We start from the raw sequence: 20,538 nt of genomic DNA on the forward strand, positions 1-20,538 counted from the left end.
TACTACATCCATTTTAATTAGCAGAGTAACGCAGCATACATCAGTGGGCAGTGTGTCCCCTATAGTCACTTAACATCACAGCCACTAGTCTGGGGTCTGGACACAGCCACCTTATTGCAGAGCAGAGCGCAGAGTGCATGCCGAGTAAGAAATGGCGCCGAGTCCCGACCCGATCGTGGCACCTTATATAGAACCAAGTCTCGCGAGAATCCGACGTCGGGAGGATGACATTCGGCCTCGAAGTGGAATCCGAGTCAGGCGGCTCTGGTGGACTCGGATCCCCTATGTTCAAAGCGGTTCCAATTCCATAGAATCCGAATCGCTCATCCTCACTTTATTGTGCACTTGTTTTCAGGCACATGTGAAATAATAAATTTAGCCCCGATATGAACCATATGTATCTGAGCAGACACATACTGTAAACCGGAATTATCAATGAAGAGTTTTAATGGTGGCCATACTACTTATTGTTGGGGTTTGTTTTTTTTTTTGTCTTTTTAAATTACAGATCATTAAAACCATAAACCATGACAGATCAAATGTAAGGAGTATGTGCTGCCCAAAATTACATAATCATTTACCAAAAAAACAACAACTATCATTACAATAAATGGAAACATTTATAATTTCATAAACATTGAATGCAACTAAAAACAACAAAAATGAACAGCTTGAAATATATTTTATTTTCTAGACAGAAATGAAATCTCTAGGCACAGTATTAGGCATTATAGAGAACACAGAGGCAATAGGTTAGTGTGTACTGTCCTGTACAAAAATACAGTATGAATAAATTACATTGCTAGCTATAAGATTGGACTTCACTTATCAGTAAGATCATTGCATGTTTAATATTATACAGTCACATGCTATTCTATATATATATATATATATCAGTTTTAATTCAAACACATAATGTCTCTCTCTATATTTATTTTTAAATTTAACTTACAAAATTTTAACATAGTTGTGCAAGAGTCTGAAGCACGATATGTAATATTGGACCATAAACATGTTATGCCATAGAATTCTGAATAATTAATGTAGCCCTGCTGGCATTCTAATTATAATATGTATGTACTACATAAAACTAAATAAAAATGGATGTGTTTTAAAGACTAAAATTAATATATTTGAATCAAAACCAAGTACAAGACCAATAAACATACCAACTGGAAAAGTTACAAGGCAGCATAAAGCTAATCTAAAGTAAAACATACAGTGGTTGAATTGTCAAGATACAACAATAGATACAAGGCAGCATTGCCTGCCACTCTTTTTTGCATACAATCTAGGTTTCTTCAATGTAAAGCAAAAGTTCTTACTTTCTAAAATATCTATCTTCCTTTATGTTTTATAGACTATATCACATAGATTAAAACAAAGTTTTGAAAAACTAACTTTAGTATATAATTAGTTTAGTTAAGTACCATATTACTTGAAAAACTAAGTAAATGTACCAGATACAATGAATAATTTAAAAACTTTTTTTTATAAAAAATTATACACAATAGTGCTATAAGCATTTAGTTAAGTGATGCAGTGACATATAATAAAGAAAATAGTTTATCTTCGTATATTATGCAAATTCAAATTTCTCACAATTGCTCTTTCAAATCTTGTTTGTCTTTATACATTTTAAATTCCTATTACAGCATTAGGCATTACTAAAGAGAAAGATGTCAAGGAGAAACTCTTAATAAGTATATATTTCACAGTATATGTGTGATATTGAAAAAGTAGACATATATTGCATGTTACACCTCTATAAGGTAAAACTGATGTACAGTATGCTTTAATTACTTTAGCACTGTTTAATATATAATCAAATCATTCAATTTGTAATGTAACGTATTTAAAATGAGAAATCTTGGAAACAATGTTGAAAGTAATATATTTCATATTGCCAATATTGATTTAAAGCCCCCTGGGAGATTTTGGAGAGCAGGCGTTGGTGGGAGGTGACCGGGCACAGCGCAATAAAACATATCACTGCAGCCCCACCTCCTGCATCTCCTTGCTGCAAATTTTAGCATCAGGCAGCCATGTGGATGAAGTAGGCACTATGACATGATTCCCTGGGTGCCGAGTCAACAGGTCGCCAGATTGCCCACTTTATTGGGGAAATTAGCCATATACGAGTAGCTGGTCTACTCTCGAAGGAGTCCAGGAGAAGCCCTTGGAATCCTGGGGTCTCTGAAACTTCCAGAAAGCTAGTCAACTATGATAGATGTCCTATATCTTAAAGAGCAAGCAACTTTTACACATATTAACAATCTTTATAATACTTTTACACTTATAACTCATTTAGACTGTCACTGTATTTCTGTGCATTCTTGTAAATGGGTTTTCCACCATATATATTTTACTTACATTTATCATCTATGTCCTATTCCTTATTGTGTATTTGTCTCGCATCTGAAAATTTCTTAGTACAACTGATATTAATATCAGATTTATTCCTCTAGTGCTGCTGCATTCTATCTTAAAGTGCCTTTTACATTATAAGTAATGAGTGAATTCTTTTGGTTAAGTTGTTGATAATATTTATGAGGTATACTAATAATATTTTCGGACTGAATTGTTAGATGAGGCTTTGCTACAAGAAACACTAACCTAAAACTTTCTTCTGTGTAATCATAATATTATTAATATGGAATCCATATCGCTATATGTGGCTATACTTATGAAAAATTATCAATAAATAAACATGGCAAATTAAAATAAACAGTCCAACACATTAAAATTAAATAAAAGAACAGGATAGACAGCACATGCCAAAAGTGTAGTTGAGATCCCAGCTGTTGGGATGCCGGTGGTCAGAAACCCGGTGCCAGCATCCCGACCACCGACATCCCGACTGCTGGCATCCTGACGGTAAGTATTGGGGTAGGGGGGGGGATAGGATTAGGGTTATATATTATGGTTAGGCATCCCGTACCCAACCCATGCCAAAAGTATTTTTGCTATGGATTTGGAAACCTCTTGCAGAGACTATGGGGTACAGGCAGAATGAGTTATATGCCAGTTGGTGCAGTGCATCTTGTGGGAATTTACAATGAGTATGTAAAGAATAGTGTGTGAATGCATATGTACTCATGCAGATTGGTATGATTAGGCCACTTACACCTGCCTGCACTTGAATGGGTAGAATAGGTTGAGGAGAATCTAATGTAGATCAGGTACAGTAAGGGTGTTTTCATGCAATTGCAAACAGCAAAAAAAGACACATATACAACTGGGAAAGCCATATTATTTGCGGGTGGGCATGGGCAGGTATACACAGCAGATGATTGTGATGTTTGCCAGCCAGCGCCATAGGAAGGGGTGTGCCAGTGATGCTGTTACCCATGTCCCCTGCATCTGGCTAGCAGAATGCCTGGAATAGCACACTGTGGTTAGTAGGGCTACTGCAGTGCTGCTCGGAGCATCCAGTGGGTGTCTAGAGCCACCTAAAGCATCCAAGCAGCTATACACTATTTCCATGTGATGGCCATGCCCCCTTTCATGGTGTCACAGGTTTGGGGGCAGGACCGGCACATAGGGCAGATGTGAACCCTGCTCTGGCTCTGTCGCCAGCACTAGCAAACCACTTGATACTGATTGGTGGTTTATATGTGGCTTAGGCACATGTATGCATTTATGACCATGTGTCTAATGTAAAGAGCCTGTTACTGTACATCCACATTTTTTTCTGTGTAAGTTAGCAGGAGGCAGGAAACAAATGTTGCATGTGAGTATTGGGTGTATAAACATGTGACAGGTATATGTTTTAATTAATCAACTCTTCCCCAAGGAGAGAAATTTATAAATTTTTGTCATTTTATGATGCTTTATTTCAGTTATAACTATGTTCTAATATTCTGTTTCAATTTTATAGGGACTTATTTAATAACACTGTCCTTACAGTAGAAATGTTTTATAAGACTTAGCAGCCTACCAAATATTTGCTTTGATTTTTATGTATGGGTTATTCTACTAAAAACTAAAAACATGATATGCATCATATTCTAGTATTACTGTTAATATTGTGTTAATATCTGTAGCTAATAACCTGTGATTATAATATTGATTATACTTTAAAAACAAGCATTCCAGATGAGGACAAAAATGGTGGATGAGCATACTGTTGATAGAAGGAGGTTTTTATATAGAGCAACTTTGTACTCATTTATAGCTTATATTACATAGACCACAGATGCACAACTGTGGATCAGGACACCAAGTGGAGTCTCAGAAACAGTCCTCGGGGTTCTCTGTTGGTCACATATGTAATACATTATATCAGGGACTGCCTCTCCTTTAGTTAAGTCACTAAAAATAAACATGTTCATGTTGGCAGTATAATAATAATAATTATGTTAAAGTATACTTTCTTTTAAGTTTCATAGACCAATTAAAAACTGAAATGCATGAAACAAATGCTAAAATATGTGCTTTTTCTCTTGTAATATATATTTTTCTCTATAGCCTAAGTAATAGGACTGCATACCTTACCACCATGTGACCAAAAATATCAAACATATTATGTGCTTATGCAATGGAGAACATGTATTTGATAAATACATTTGATATTAATTTGAAAAAGTGCACTAATGGATTCACAGGGGGTGGACTTGTTATGGGGTCTGGAGGTGAGGCGGGTCCAGCAATGCCCGGTAACCCCCCTAAGAGGCCTTGTTCTTCCTCAAAATGCCTGCATCCTCTGTGTTTTAAACTGCACTTCCCATGGAACAGCAAATAAAAACTTCCCTCTGATTATTTTAGAGCTGTATTAAAAAAAAAACTTTGACAATAGATTTTCCTTTAATTAAATTTATTACTAGATATATTTTATATTTGTTGATTGAGAAATTGTTTTTTTTTGTGCCTATACCATTAAATGCTATTTATAATCCCATATTTAGAGGCGTGTAAAAGCCATGTTCTGCTGTGTAAGGCAAGCCTTGAAATGCCCAAACTCCATTTAATCTCATTTTTGCTTTTTTCAGACAGTAAACAAATAAAATAAAGTATATTATTTTGCACAAGCAACTCAAAACCTGCCTGATAGCCAGATCAACATGTTCCCTTGGCAAAAATACTATATTGATACAAAAAATCAAGTGAAGGAAGTTCAAGCAGTGCACTTTTCTTACATCACAATAGGGGGCAAATAGATTTAGTATTCTTTGGTGTTGCTCTATGTGATCATAAATTACCTACACTGTCTGCTCAGTCCAGCATAATCACAAAATAAAATATATAATTTATACTTCAGGCCTGGAACAGTGCACCACCAGGTCACAGCCATATTTGCCTACTTTTACGGCTTACTTGCCCACTTTTTAGGTCTGATTCACATCATAATGGCCCCAACTACGCAATATTGCAGTCTGGGATAACAGGCAGTTGTGAGAGGGGCCATGAGAAAATAGTGGAAAGTACATACAGTAGTCTATGTAACACTAACTACTCAATGCATTTGTTTAGTTTATTAAAAGATCACAGCAGTATTCAGAGTCTGATTAAAAACCCATAGGAGATATAGGCAACATATAGTACTGGCTTGGGGTCACCTCCATTTGCCAAAAAGTACACACAAAATGGCTAAGAATAATACTGGCCCCTCAGTGTCCCCTTTGACCAGCCTCTGGCAATATTGTCAAAAATAGGTTTTATTTGCATCTTCTAGTTTATCTGTAAATTGTAGTATATTGCCATTAGCTTGTCATGTGATAATGTTAGACCTAAATAGGAAATGTATAATATTTTCGGGGGGTATGAATTACCGCCGGCCGCATTTGTCAAGCCGGCTGTCGGTATTAAGGCAGCCGGTTTCCCGATTGTATACCATCTTAAATGCTGCTTAAATAGAGAAAGTTGGGCTAAAGAATATTACAATTCTGTTCTTGTACACAGTATAGTAGGACAGGTATTCATTAGCTTTAATGCTGACTTAATAAAGATTATTATTTTCATAGTAACTTTTACAACCAGTTCCTAGAGCACTCAATGCACAAATGTTTTGGGATTTTAATTACTGCAGGAAATGCTTAATATGCACATTCCATACACCCAAACCCCAAAAGACATCCTGCGAGAAAGGTAATTGCTAGATACGCTGTTTAAGAAAATGGAACTAGAAAAACTTTATACAGTCTGAATCTAGAGCATAGATTTCTAATATAATTAGCATTTCCTACAACATAACTCCTGTATTGAAACCTATATTAAAGTAATAAGTATAACGCAGTAACATAGAACTCATTTAATTACTTTAAAATGAAATAAAAAAGATTACACTAAAATCAGGAGGAATTTTAATGTAGTGATTTTCTGTCAATGAACTTTTGTTACATCTTTCCCTTAAACAGTTTGCTAGTAATTAATTTGAGTACAGAGGGCTGTGCACACAGGAATGTGCATGTATTCAAATGCAGTTACTGTAATCTATTAATGGAAAGATTAAATGGATTTTGCTGCGATTGTTATAAATACAAATTATTTATTGTACTTATCTGCTCTCTGGCAAACTAAGGCATGCCAGAAACAGATGACACTAGCTGCACTATAAATCTAAGTTCAGTTAGGAATATTTAACACTCATTGCCCATGTAGCAATTAATGACAACTGTAATTTTAAATTATATCTATTTAGAGGTTTTTTTCTCAAAATTCATAATGATTTACAATCTTTTTTTTAATGATCATCTTTAAGCCACAGAATATATTTGCTGTTGTGTGGGATAGCTGCAAACATTGTACTGAGCTTATTTGACAACTTAAAGTGTATAATGTCATTCTAGAGTTAGCAGCACATGAAGGCCTATACATAAAAATAGATTCATAAGAACAATTAATTTAATGGTAGGTCTTTCTGTCAATAATCAAGCACAAACTGGTACTTATGGTGACTATAAACAGTGCATTCTAATTTGGTTATTTAATTCTCTGTAAAATGACATTACTGTCAAATATTCTCTGAGGGCAATGATATATTAAAATATTTGATGTTACACAATCTACAAACACATACTCTTCTTCAAAAAATAGTTGCTTAAAATCTATTGCCATACTCTCTCTCCCTCTTTCTCTCTCTTTATTGGGCTTAGATATCCTTTAGCTAAATCATTCAGTTCAAAGGAAACCAGTAAATCTATCTTTATTTTATTTTCATGGAAAACAGATGTCCGTGTTTTGATATTCCAAGTAAAGGTGAATATTAAACCACTAATTCTAAGTATATTTCTTCAGATGTTGAAAATGTGGGTAAATGATGGTTTACACCTTTTTTATTGAGGAAAACCTTGACTTCTGATTTGTTTTCATGTCACGAACCATGTTTGATTATTATTCTTCCATCTGGATTATCACAGCATTAGATTTCCTCAGAACCCCAGCCAGTAATGTAGTGACCTCAGCAGTATAACACAGGGACAATTTCTTAGGAATTCTATGTTTGAAGCTTTCCACAAGGAATCGGGCATCCTTTACAGTATATATTTCCTTATACAATTTATACAGTGATTATGTTTGAGTAGTTTTCTTTACTTCTACTGGGGAAAAAAGTTAATATTGTAACAAATTGCAGCAATTAGCTTCTACTTGTTCATATCATTCAATCTTTGTTATCTTTCATTTTTCTGCAGTTTTTATTTTCTCTTTTGGAAGGATGTAAAGCTGGTTATAACATTGGCAGCCAAAAGGCAAAGGGAGATTTAAACAACTGAGCAAATTGCTTGATGCTCCACAGATCTTCTAGAAAAGGAAGGTACAAAAACTTGAGGAAACCTATTGTTTTGTTATTTTTCCTTGCACAACTAGTAGTAGTCCTCGTAGTTCTTCGGATTCAGGCAATAAAGTATAGCACCTCCAAAAGAGAATATAGTTGCACCCCATGCTAAGCCATAGCCCCAGTTGAATTCATGATATATTTTTAGAGTGACGGTTTCGATGAACTTGATTGGATATAACACAAGGCCACACACCTGGAGGACAACTGAAAAAAAAAATGAATCAGGTTAGCAAACAAATCAAATACATGACATATTAGCAAACACTAAGCAAAAATTTTAACATTTCATTCTCTTTAATGTTTTCTTCCAACACCCTCCTTCTGCCAACAAGTACAGTAATATCACCACAGTCAGGAATCATCAATATAACAGGTGCAAACGTATGATTTTGATAATGAATTTCAACTGTGCCTTTCACCTATCTATCTATCTATCTATCTATCTATCTATCTATCTATCTATATATAATACTGTATCTATGTATGATTATCTGTTTATCTATCCAAATTATACAAGTACTACATGTACTAAAGACTATAGCTATAATAAGCTATAATTGCCTTTTCTCCTGGAATATCTGGGAGACTCCTGAATTTCAGTGCGTTCCCCTGGACTCCTGGCAGAGGAGGCCACTTGACACAAACATGCCCAGTTCCCTAATAAAGTACATGAGCATTAATGCTGAAGTTTGCATCATCATGGCCCTACCTTCCCACCTCCCACTGCATGAGTCCACCTCTCTCGCTTATATATGTCCTGCTCGGAAACCCTGCACATAACGCAGTCCTGCAACACATGTTTATTGGTAATTAGGTGCACTAGAAAGTGCATTGCAAAAACAGTTCTTCTTATATTAATGCTCAGTAGTATGTAAATACCCAAATACTTTTAAAAAGTTCATGTAATATAATGGTTCTCATAGGCATCAGTAGCACTATAGAAATAGCAGACCTGTTTCTGGTGTGGAAGAGATTCTGTTTCACCTGTTGAATCCATACAGGGAATAAAATAAATGTACAATGTGCCACTATGGTAAACTCAACCCCCAAAAGGTAAAGCTATGATTTTACAGAGATGGCATCACTGTGATGAACATAATACAGATACCCAACATTAATATTGGTGAGGATTTTTTTTTCCTACAATACATAAATCAACGTTATAACAGAATATCATAATGACAGCAGTGTGGCATACAGCCACAGCTTGATTTACATAAATGATCTATACCTTACACCTACAGATAGAAAGGTGATTGCGATGAGTTGCACATATCCACAATACTTGTCTTCAAGGTAAGTCAGGTTATGTGAGTCACTGCTCAGTGTCCTCAGACAAGCTTACAAAGGCTTACTTTTCACTATACAGTCATTTATCAAATGTAAGTATAATAGCAAAGATAAAAGCTATTCAGTTTTAACCACAAATTCTAACTTTTAAGTATTTATCATTAAATAATTACTTCTGAGGAAATATGGCAGAAGTTGTCACCAGTGGAAAAAGGCTTTAAAATATATTTACAGATGTCTCCATGTACATATATTCTCAGCACACTACAAGTCGCGCTACACATAACGTGGGAGCTCCGTGTGACTCTGTAGCACTGAGCATCTTCCGTGTGACTGTTTAACCTTCAAATGCATCTTATTTGTAATGCGAAGCAAATAGTTTGCACAAACAGCTTCTGCTGATTAAAATGATATGCAGCATCTCTATGTTCTGTGAGCGACTGCGGGTGTATCTGCATGCAAAACGCTACGTTACAGTGTTAGCGGCACTAACACTGTAATGTAGCGTTTTGCATGCAGATACACCCGCAGTTGCACACAGAATATAGGCATGCTGCATATCATTTTAATCAGCAGAAGCTGTTTGTGCTGTTTGCATCACAGTACAAATAAGACACATTTGAAGGTAAAAAGTCATACAAAAGGCGCTCGGCGATACCGAGTCACACCACAGCATGGCGCAACTAGAAGGGCTGTTTAATGCACAAGGAGGCGAGATGTATGAGGACACATCTGTATAATTTTTTGGTCTTATTTCGTACAAAAAGATAAATGATCAAATATAAAGATAATTTTGTAATATAGCATGGACATGCAGTTGCAAATTTATCATGGACTAGCATGGACATGCATGTTAATTATATGAAAGACATTGTAACCTCAACACATTTTCTTGCTTCATTGTCTCCAGTATAAAACAAGCCATAGTTTTATGTATCACAAGGTAGAATAAACATTAGAAGCAGGGTCATAACTAGGGGATTGCAAGTGGTTCTGTCTCACAGAGCGCAGGGCCCTGTGGGTGGCACTGTTGCTGCCACGGCCTTTGCTTATGGCTAACAGGGTGCCTGGAGTAGCACACTGCACCCAGTAAGGCTGCTGCAGTGCAGCCCGGAGCATCTTTGTATGCTCCAGGAACACACCCTGCAGTCAGGTACAGCCCCTCAGAATGTCCTCAGGACGTTCCAAGATATTGTATTGTGGGATGGTTATACCAATCTAATAAGAGTTCTGCAAGATCTTATCCAAGATGATTTATTAAGCAGAAAAGAGGAAATGTCCTAATGAGATTATTTATACATTCATCCCTTCATACTACCATTAGGCAGATAAAAGAGAAGAGGATTGGAGTGCAATTTAATGAATATAAAGTTGAAGTACATGTATGGTGACAAAGTCTTTAAAAATATATGTATTCCTATTGATGTGGAATACTTTACAAAATGTTCTCAGTATGCCATTTTTACATGTAAGTTCAGTCGTGTGCTTTCCACTTACTGCCCAAAATAACTGAAATACAACAATGAATAATTTTACATACTTGACTAATTAAAACAAAATGTACATAAGCATTAGGCATACGTTGAGTGGGAGGTCTAAGAAGGGAAGTCCAGGGAGCAAGTTTGGGTGGGTCTGGCAAAGCAATTCACATCAACATAGCCCTGCTGAAAAATTTCACACAGCCGGGAGAAGGGCTTCAGTGACAGGATTTGTGGCAAAACATCTTATCGTGGCCACTTCCTGCCCACATCCCTCCTATTTGCCCCAGAGGGTGGGCTACTCTTCCAGGTAAACTTGAAAACTCACCAAAATTCAATAGTCTCCAGAATATTTCAGGAAACTGGGTTAGTGCGGTACTGGGGTCATTTAAACATGTCCATTAAACCAAATCATCAATACTTTGAATGCAATTTCACTGCAAAATAAATGAAACTATTCAGTGTGGTTCAGAGTAAATACTGCCCCCATATATACGATTTTAGTAAATAAGCCAAATTTATAGTCACTACCTGTGATCTCTAGCTTCATTACAACTGCATTTATTATCCTTACTACAAAGACACTGTTTTATAAAAAACAATAATAAAAGAAAGATGAAAAATATGGGCAGTAATGCAAACTATTACATTAGAGAATTTCATTAAACTGTATAAAATATCTGCAACCTCAAGATGAACCAGTGATGCAAAAAAAACCAAAGTGAACGTTTTCGGCCTATACTGGTTGCTCTTTTTGCAGATGATTTGCTCAACTTGCTAAGGCTGGATTAAAACAGATAAGCAGTGGATTGCTTGTATGTTGACATATGATTTTAATTTGATATGGCATTCTAATAACTTGCTTCTGAGCTTTATCTAAAGAAGCTTATTGAAGTGTAGGTATTAAAATAATCCACCAGTGTCCCACATCAGTCACCACTTCTAACCTTTTCACCCTATATTCCTGGAGTTTATCATAGCTTAAATACCACTTTCATTCATGTTTAATGCTATTTCATTCTTCACTTCTCTATGTATTATAGGTAAATATTTCAGATACAGCACAATTTGAAATGCTTGTTTAGAACAAAATTACAAATTCTTTCTCAATTTTTAAAAGTAATATAAATACAAAATAGTATATTTTATTAATATAGAATTTTAAGACTATGGGCCTGATACAGACCTGCACGCAAACCTGCTGGTTTGCCAACAAGTCCGATGGTGGGTGGACTGTGCATGCACCGAGGCCGCAGTGTGCATGTGCTGTAATGCCACTAGGATCCCCGGTCACAGTGCCCTGGAAGCCGCAGCCTGAATGACAGGCTGAGGCTGTTTGAGGGAGGTGAATGGGTGGTGACGGGAACCACTGCCTAAAACAGAGGCCCCAAAGAAGTGGCTTCTGTGCAAAAGGGTCCATCTCTGAATCAATTGCCATATCCATCTACGCTTTCATGTTTCAGCTAACAAATCCACCATGGTATTATAAAGTTTAATATTTGCTGAAAACGTTTCTGTTTTTTTAATATACAAGGAATATAATCTGCATTCATATAAAGCTATCTATTTGTTTCATATAGCCTTGAATTTCTGCAGATGGCATTCATTGAAAGTATTGGAACAAAAACTCTGAACGATAATATGTGATAAAAAAAATCAAGCCAAAATCATTTAATGCCATAAGATTTATTAAATTATATCCCCATGCTTAATATGCACATGAAACACCCATATCTAACCTGATCTATCTGCTCATCTACTTATCATTCTTATCATTCAGAGCCAAACCATGCTCTTACACAAAATATACCACACTGCCATACAACTCTGTATTTTTGTTGTCAAAAAGACCATTTAGTCATGTTTATAAGAATGCAGTGATGATAGTTATGCACTGCCCATCATCTTTCCCATGGGCGTACGTACAATAGATGCAAGGGGAGCCAAATACCTAGTTACACCCCTGATCTTTCCTATCAGTATTGCAATCCTGTGGATACATAAGTTTAATGCTGGGTACACACTGGCATATATATATTGGCCGATCAATTGATCGGCCAATATATCGTTACCTGATTGGTGGGTGTGTACAAATGATATGTCTGTGAACGACGTCGTTCACAGACATATCGCATCAGCTCTGCAACACAGCTGATGTCCAATATATCTGCAGATATATTGGTGCATCGTTCTGTGTGTATGGCCTACTCGCCGATGCACGATAGGTCGGCTGACTAGTCTGTCATGTAGGTGGGCTGGGTTATGTAAATTTATACATACAAGGGATCAGCGATCAGATGGCATCAGCGTGGCACCAGGTGAGAGCTGCGTGTCCTGATCTCACCATGTGAGTAGATGCCTTCACGGTAGCATCTGCCTTCACACCAGACAGGTTTGACGCGGGCTGGTGACGAGAGTCATGTCACTGTGCGGAAGCAGCGTCCTTCTGCCGGCGTCAGCGTGGGACATGTGTGCAGGAGCTGTGACTGTGCACAGGGCCTGATTCAGGCCCGGTCACAAGCACTGAGCGCTCGCAACCGGGTCGATTGGTGGCCCACAGCGCATGCGCACGACGGAGCCGGCTCCGTCATGCGCATGCGTGAGACCTAGCTAGCGACGGGCAATCCGAATTCGATGTTGAGTGACAGCCGGGGGGGTGGCTGCCCAAATGGAGGCGTTCCCGAGGGAACGCTTGCCGTTTGGGGGCGGCCCCACTGACATCACAAGTGATGTCAGTGGAGAGCTTACAGTTCTGTTAGAGCTGAAAGCTCTCTGGGGCTTGCGATGAACGAAACCCTACCACAAGGGTCTCGTCGCAAGCCCAATGGTCGGGATGGTCATGATCATCGCGACCATGATCAAGGCCGCTCGCTATAGCTGTGGGTGGTCACGCATAGCTATGCGAGCGGCCAAGAGGCCGCTCCAAAAAAAAAAATCCCGGCCCTGATTCAGAGCGAGCGCTGTCAGAGCGAGCGGCTCTGATTCAGGACCACTGTCTGCAAATGGATAGAGCAGCGGTGGGCTGTCTGTAGAACTAATGGTCCCAGCATGCCCAGCTGGGAGCAGGGGCCACAGTCACTGTTATAAACGCATGGGGGATGTTTTTGTATGAAGTAGTTTGATGATGGTTGTGTATGTTCAGGAGTGGGTGCTGATGGGTAGCCTAAGTGTAAGACACGCAGTACAGATGTATGGGGAATACTGGAAGCAGGGCAATTCAGCATAGACTTGTGTTATGGGAAAGCCAGCAGTAGGATGAGAGAATATGCCAGCCTATAAGGCCAACCCAATATGTAAATGACATGAATATTTGGCAAAATTCATTATGATAATCTGTCAGTGTGTACAGAGGAAAGATTAATTGGCCAATGTTTCTCTCAACAGAGATATCTTTAGATGACCGATGATGGTTGTTCAGTGTGTATGAACAACCACCATCTGCAGATATATCTTTCAGGTGAGTACCCAGGTTAACTTTGTTACTTTGTCTTATGTGAAGCTGTTGATTAGATTTGACCACAAGGAAATATGAAGTAGTAAAAATAGTAATTATTCCACTTAAAACTAAGGCACTATGCATAAAAGTTCCTTCCATGTATCAGACTTCAGTACTACTCCTAATGAACACTATGGAGCTTATTCAAAGCTTCATGCAAGTCAGTCATATTGTGCACTCTGAAATGAATGCAGATGGCACTAAGCCATCCGGGAATTAAACCCAGGTAACTTGCAGGATTTAACACGGGAACAACCCGTGAAATTCTGTAGTGTAAATGACGCGATCCGAATTATGATGACCCGGATCGTGCCGCATGCCACCCGATTGGCCAACTTCAGTGGTGCTTGGATCTTCAAGCGTCCACTGCAATGCCGAAAGAGCCAGGTCACTGCAGACCCGGCTCCAGTGTGAACGGCGCCGACTCTGGAATATTCTGGGTCAACGACGCAGTATGAAAGGGTTAAGTCCTGAGTCAGACCCGGAACTTTGCTGTAAAAGAGGGATAATTGAAGTTGGGTATTTTATGTAACAATAATGTATTTTCTAAAACACTGAGTAGTTTTTTTTTTAAATTCTACAGGGTTACTCAGGAGCGCAGAACTGGGAAAAAAGTAAGATGCAATAAAAGGCCAACAAAATCATTTTATCTCCATCCAGCTGTGTGGAACATTTGAAAAATGTTAGTGATAGAAATCTATTATGCTTTGTGAATGTCAAATGGTTTAAACTCTCGAACAACAAAATGATTACTTTGAACTGATTACAACTTCATAACACAAAGCCCTATGTTTTTACACAAAGATTATGGAAGTCTTTCTGTCCATACTAATGTGCAGATTAAGTCAATGTGAAAAGGTGTTCAGCACAAGTACATTGCTTTGTTTGGTGAATTTGGTATGGCTTTTCTGTGTTTATTTAAGAATTAGACAGTGTATGCAAATCATTTGACACTGCTGCTTGTCATGACCAAATTGGAAACAATTTGGCATAATTATTTTAGTTTTAATTTCTTTTAATACACTGGAAAGTAAATTATTATAAATGGTGAATCTCATATTGGTCATGCAGATATACTGTTCGTTATCACTTAAAATACTTTTTTATCTTTGCTTGTTTCCATGCCAATGTTTCTCTCTGTATAACTTTGCTTTAGCAATTAAAGCAATTACCCATCAATGGATAAACATTGTGAAAGCTGAGTACTTTTCAAATTATGTCAAAACCTTATCATAACAGTGGTTTCACTTGTATTTTCTAAAAGACTATGGGGCCTATTCATTAAACCTAAAACTTCTCAAGAGATAATTAGGTTTAGAACTCGCATGGAGTTCTACCTAATTATAGGCGGAATTCATCATTCCACCTCTCCATAAGTATCTATTCCAAAAAGCTGTCATTTTTGCGATGACAGCTTTTCGGGAAATAGATACTTTTCCCTGCCTACACTACCTTATCGCATCTGGAAACAGTGCTGCGCATGCGCTGTTACATCTGTAAAACCAGCGCATGCGCAGCACTGCCTACAGATGCGTTAAGTTTGTGTTACCCCCCCCGACCCCCCTCCGACTTACCTGTCCGCACAGCAGCCTCCGGCTCCGTCCTGCTGGTCTGTCATGTGTCCCTCCAGCGCTCTGCTCCGTCCTCAGGCTCCGGAGGCTGGTCTGTCATGTGGTTTCCCAGCAGACCACATGACAGATTAGAAAAAAAAAAACTTTATTTTTTTTCTAAACTTACTTGTGCTCTGCTGGGGAGCACACATGTCCGACCAGCCTCCGGAGCCAGAGGACGGAGCAGAGCGCCGGGGGGACTCGTCGGGGGACCTGCACACGCGGATACAGGTAAGTCGATTCTGCTATTCGCCACCTCACAGTGGCGAATAGTAACTGCATCAAATTCCGAAAATTCATAATTTTCGGAATTTGATGAATACCACAATTTCCACATCCCCATACTAATGTATGGGGAGTGTGGAAATTAACGCAGGGGAACATAGCAAGGAGATATCTGTGATATCTCCTGTGCTAAGTCTGTTCATGAATATCAAAATAACGTTATTTAAGGAAAATGGCCTTAAAAACGTTATTTTAGTGTTGATGAATAGGCCCCAAAATCATAATGCTGTAACACCTTCATAGATTTACTCAGACCACCCATTTTGTTTATGTCCTTTTCATATACTGAATTTAATGTAAGGAGAAAATATACACGTTTTGCAAACTTCCATAGCTCATTTAATTAACAGGTTTTGTACATACAGTATGATGAATATATAAAAAAAATGCATACAAAAGAATACTTATGGGTTATCTAAAATAATTATACTCATTTGGAAACCCTTTCAAAGTGTCTTCACTGTTCATAGAGATAACATAGGGTCTGATTCAGTAAGGATTGCAATTGCGATCGCAGCTGCGAATTTGCACGGATCGCAGCTGCTAAAATATGCTAATGCTTTCCAAAGCTCACCCGGCATAAAGACACCCACTACTGCTTTCTCATATCCATCTAATATCTGTTTTCTGCATAAACATCGGCACCATTGATGCACCTTGGCTAGTCATGCAGCATTTACACCAGCTCTGACCAGCCGCAGACACTGCAAGTCTCCTCGCACGCAGAGAGCTCTCATGCTGCATATGCAATTGCAGTGGCTAACCACGAAACGGCATTCCAACGGATAGACACGCCTGTGTTCCTTCGACCACCCTCCCGTCACCACCCCCAAACGCTGACAGCCTGTCACTCACTTTGCATTGGTTTCTTCTGTGCTTCTGTAATTGCAATGTGGCTGCTGCGCATGCGCACTGAGGCTTCTATGCATGCACGATTGCAAACAATCGCTCGATCTGCGTCCGTAGTTGCGCTTGTGGTCTGTACTGAATCAGGCCCATAGTGCGGAACAATTTATGACCCCTAGACAAGCAGGCCAGTCACAGTGTATGGATTACAAAGAAATGAGTCAGCAAGGATCAAATAATGTCATTACAGAAGCTTACAGCCCCTTTGGCATTTATTATGTTAAGGGAGAATGCTATTCATTATAATTGTGACTTGGGATGTGACTTATCAGTGGCCTAGTCTTCTGTTCTGTACACACTTAGGACCTGATTCAGACCCACTTGCGAGCGCACAGCGCTCACAAGCGGGTCGATGGCCGGGCAGTGCACACGCGCGAGCCCCATAGCGAGTGAATTTTCACTCGCTACGGGACTCGCTACAAGACGGGGCAGCTGTCGATTGTGATTGACAGCTCGCCCCATTTTGTAGGCATGCAGGGTGGGTGGCTGGACAAACGGAGGCGTTCCTGAAGGAATGCCTGCCGTTTGTGGGCGGCCCTACTGACATCACCAGTGATGTCAGTCGTGAACTTCCTGCTTTATTAGAGCAGGAAGTTCACTGGGGCTTACGGTGGACAAGACCCTACCACAAGGGTCTCATCGCAAGCCCGATGGTCGCGATAAACGCGACCATTGCCAGGCCACCCGCTAAAGCTGTGGGTGGTCACCCACAGCTTAGCGAGCAGCTTGGAGGCCTGTGAAAAAAAAAACGTCCCGCCATCATTCAGAGTGAGCGCTCGCAAATAGCGAGCTCCTCTGAATCAGGGCCTTAATACATTCCCATTCTACTTTGTTAACCCCACAGTAACAAAGTTTTGAAAGTGATGGTTATTAAGTTGTTGAACCTGTTCCATTTTTATAATTAATAGGCTGTGCAGAACTAAGTCATAGATACCTTGTTGCTATACAAAAACTCTCTAAAAGATAATGTTAAAGCTTAGCTTGCTGTTTTTTGCTACTTTGCAGACAGGGTCATTAGCGTAGTAAAAAAAAAAAAAAAAAGAACTACAGTGCATCCGGAAAGTATTCACAACGCTTAATTTTTTCCACATTTTGTTATGTTACAGCCGTATTCCAAAATGGAATAAATTCATTTTTGTCCTCAAAATTCTAAATTATTCATCAATGTGAACTTTTGCTGTGCGGTGATTGCTTCCCACTGGGGGTGTGCACCTTGATATTCGCTTAGTGGACATACAAGTAGTGAAAAATTAAAGTATTTTGTGGTGAATTTAAAAACTAAATTTTAAATATGTTTTGGGAGCAGACCCCTCCCTTAATGGCTGCTGCATATAGAGGCTCAGGAAGGTCTGTGCTGAAATACCCTGAAAATACTTTTTTGTTACAGACTAGGGACTCACCTACATAAGATGCCTTGTTATTGGCAGGTGAACTTACTCAGTTTAACTACATATATTGTGTACAAAATCTGCTATTATGTATATGCTTTCACACGGGTAGACCTTAGATATTTACTGTTTCCATTTCCATCTCACCACTCCAATAAAACATTAATTATTCACCTTTATAGTAATGCATCCCCTCCCTCATTGCTATAGTAAGACATCATCCTCCCTCACCTGTGTACTAACACATTCCAATTACTCACCTCTGTAGAAACATATTTAGCTTCCTCACACCTATAGTAACACATTACCCTCACACACACATGTAGTAACTTATTCCCCTCCCTCACTTCTGGAGTAACACATTACCCTCCCTCACCCCTGTAATAACACTTTCCCCTCCCTCACCCTTGTTGTAACACATTCCCTTCCCTCACTCCATAGTGACACATTTTCACTTTCCCCTTCCCTGCTTCACCTGTGTAGTAACACATTCCCCTTCCATACCTGTGTAGCAACACATTCCCCTCTCATACCTCTATAGTAACACATTCACCTCTCACTGTTGTTGTAACACATATTTTTATTTCTCCTTCTGTAGTAACACATTCCCTTCCCTCACTATTCAAATAGGGGAGCCACACCAACTACCAGTTATGTTTGGCAGCACTTGGGATGACAGTCGGTGTTTGAATTCTGAACTATGCTGCAGCCACGATGAGTCAGTTAGGACATTGCACAAGGGGACAAAACATTTTAGCACTTTTCACCCCCTTAGGAGTAAAATTTTGAACGTCATGGAAGGATATAATCCCCGAATTTCATGTTTCTTGGTCCAGGGGTTTGGGGTGAGTGTTGATCAGTCAGTCAGTGAGTCAGTCAGGACATGTGACTATCTATATATATATATATATATATAGTTGTTACAGTGTCAGACTTTCATTTGTTTTGACATACACAGTGTACTAACTTGTCCTGAGAGCACTTTTCAAATTATTTTATATATGTACTTGTATACACATTTCTTATAGGCCAGGTACAAATATAGAACAACGGGCAATCGGGACAAAGTCCCTTCATCCCGGATCATCTGTGGTTGCCCTTACACACTGCAATTTAATTATCAATGGAACAATGGCCCTCATTCAGAGCCGTACGCTCTGAGCAGAGCGCACGCTCTGAATGAGGGCCGGCCTCCATGAAAATGGAGCGTCCTTCTGGACGCTCGTATAGCTGTGGGTCACCACCCACAGCCTATACGAGCGTGCAGTTTGATGGCCGCGATGGTCTTGACCATCGCGACCATCGAAACTGCGAGCCGGAGCCTGCGGTTGAGGTTTTCAACCGCAAGGCCCGGAGTGATTTTGGCTCTATCAGAGCCAAAATCACTCCCACTGACATCACTAGTGATGTCAGGGGGCCGGCTTTTGACGGGAGGCGTTCCCGTGGGAACGCCCCCGTCAGGGAGGCACGCCCCCGACACGCCTACCAAAGGGGGCGTGCTGTCAATCAACATTGACAGCACGCCCCCTTTGATCGGACACAACGAGCGAAGGACTTTCCTTCGCTCGTCACGTCTGGCGCATGCGCACGACGGAGCTCCCTCCGTCGTGCGCATGCTCAGTCCAGAACATCGACCCACTTGCGAGCGGACAGCCGCTCGCGAGTGGGTCTGAATCAGGCCCAATATCTCATTCTGTCCTTCATTATACTGCACCACCTTGTACACGATATCTTCTGATTGGCCTTGCAGCACAGCCAACCAGAGGATGTCATATACAACGTGTAGGAGCGTGCAATTGTCCATACACACTACACAATATACATGATTTGACAAATCATGCCGATAATGTTCCAGTGTGTTCCCGACCTTAAAGTAGCGCACCTGAATAGTACTGATTTCTATTTTGTGGTGAACCTCAGGTCCACTTTGCAAATTATCACCATTGATGGTAAGCAGTTAATGGGAAGTGGATGGAGCTAATCGGTCCTGGGATCCCACAAATTTGAGGAAATCAAAGCAAACTGCCATTTGCAAGCACATATAAAAAATAGTAAAACTGTGATTTGCACAGTTTTACCCAAACTTCATCTGAATATCAGTGAATGGAATTTCCATGGCTTCAGGCAACTCTTGCTATGGGTAGGACCGCAGAGAGCTGTGCAGGGCCTCAGTAATATTGGGGGGCATGGCCTAATGCAAGTAGGCATGGCCACACCTCGATACAAATAAAAATAGTATATGCTGTGCCGCTAATCACAGGGGGGCACTGTGTTCCCATCAGACAGGGGCAAATCCAGGAGAGGGACA

The 20,538-nt window shown here is 39.5% G+C and overlaps 1 protein-coding gene across 3 annotated transcripts in view; it reads right to left on the reverse strand.

The window, feature by feature from the left end:
* TMEM47 (transmembrane protein 47) overlaps positions 1-20,538 on the reverse strand; it is a 149,800-nt gene that overhangs the window by 7,109 nt on the left and 122,153 nt on the right. Inside the window, exon 3 of one of the 3 annotated variants that reach the window (XR_015871969.1) lies at positions 7,321-7,981. Coding sequence is in view for 1 of the 3 variants with exons in the window: in XM_088454199.1 (XP_088310325.1) it covers positions 7,803-7,981 (179 nt within the window). In the remaining 2 variants the exon portion in view is untranslated. Of the gene's footprint in view, positions 1-7,133; positions 7,982-20,538 lie in introns of those variants that run through there. The other 2 variants (XR_015871968.1, XM_088454199.1) reach the window with 2 other exon arrangements.

Source organism: Taudactylus pleione, unplaced genomic scaffold, assembly GCF_031769625.1.
Source record: "Taudactylus pleione unplaced genomic scaffold, aTauple2 ptg000609l, whole genome shotgun sequence".
Lineage (NCBI taxonomy): Eukaryota > Metazoa > Chordata > Amphibia > Anura > Myobatrachidae > Taudactylus > Taudactylus pleione.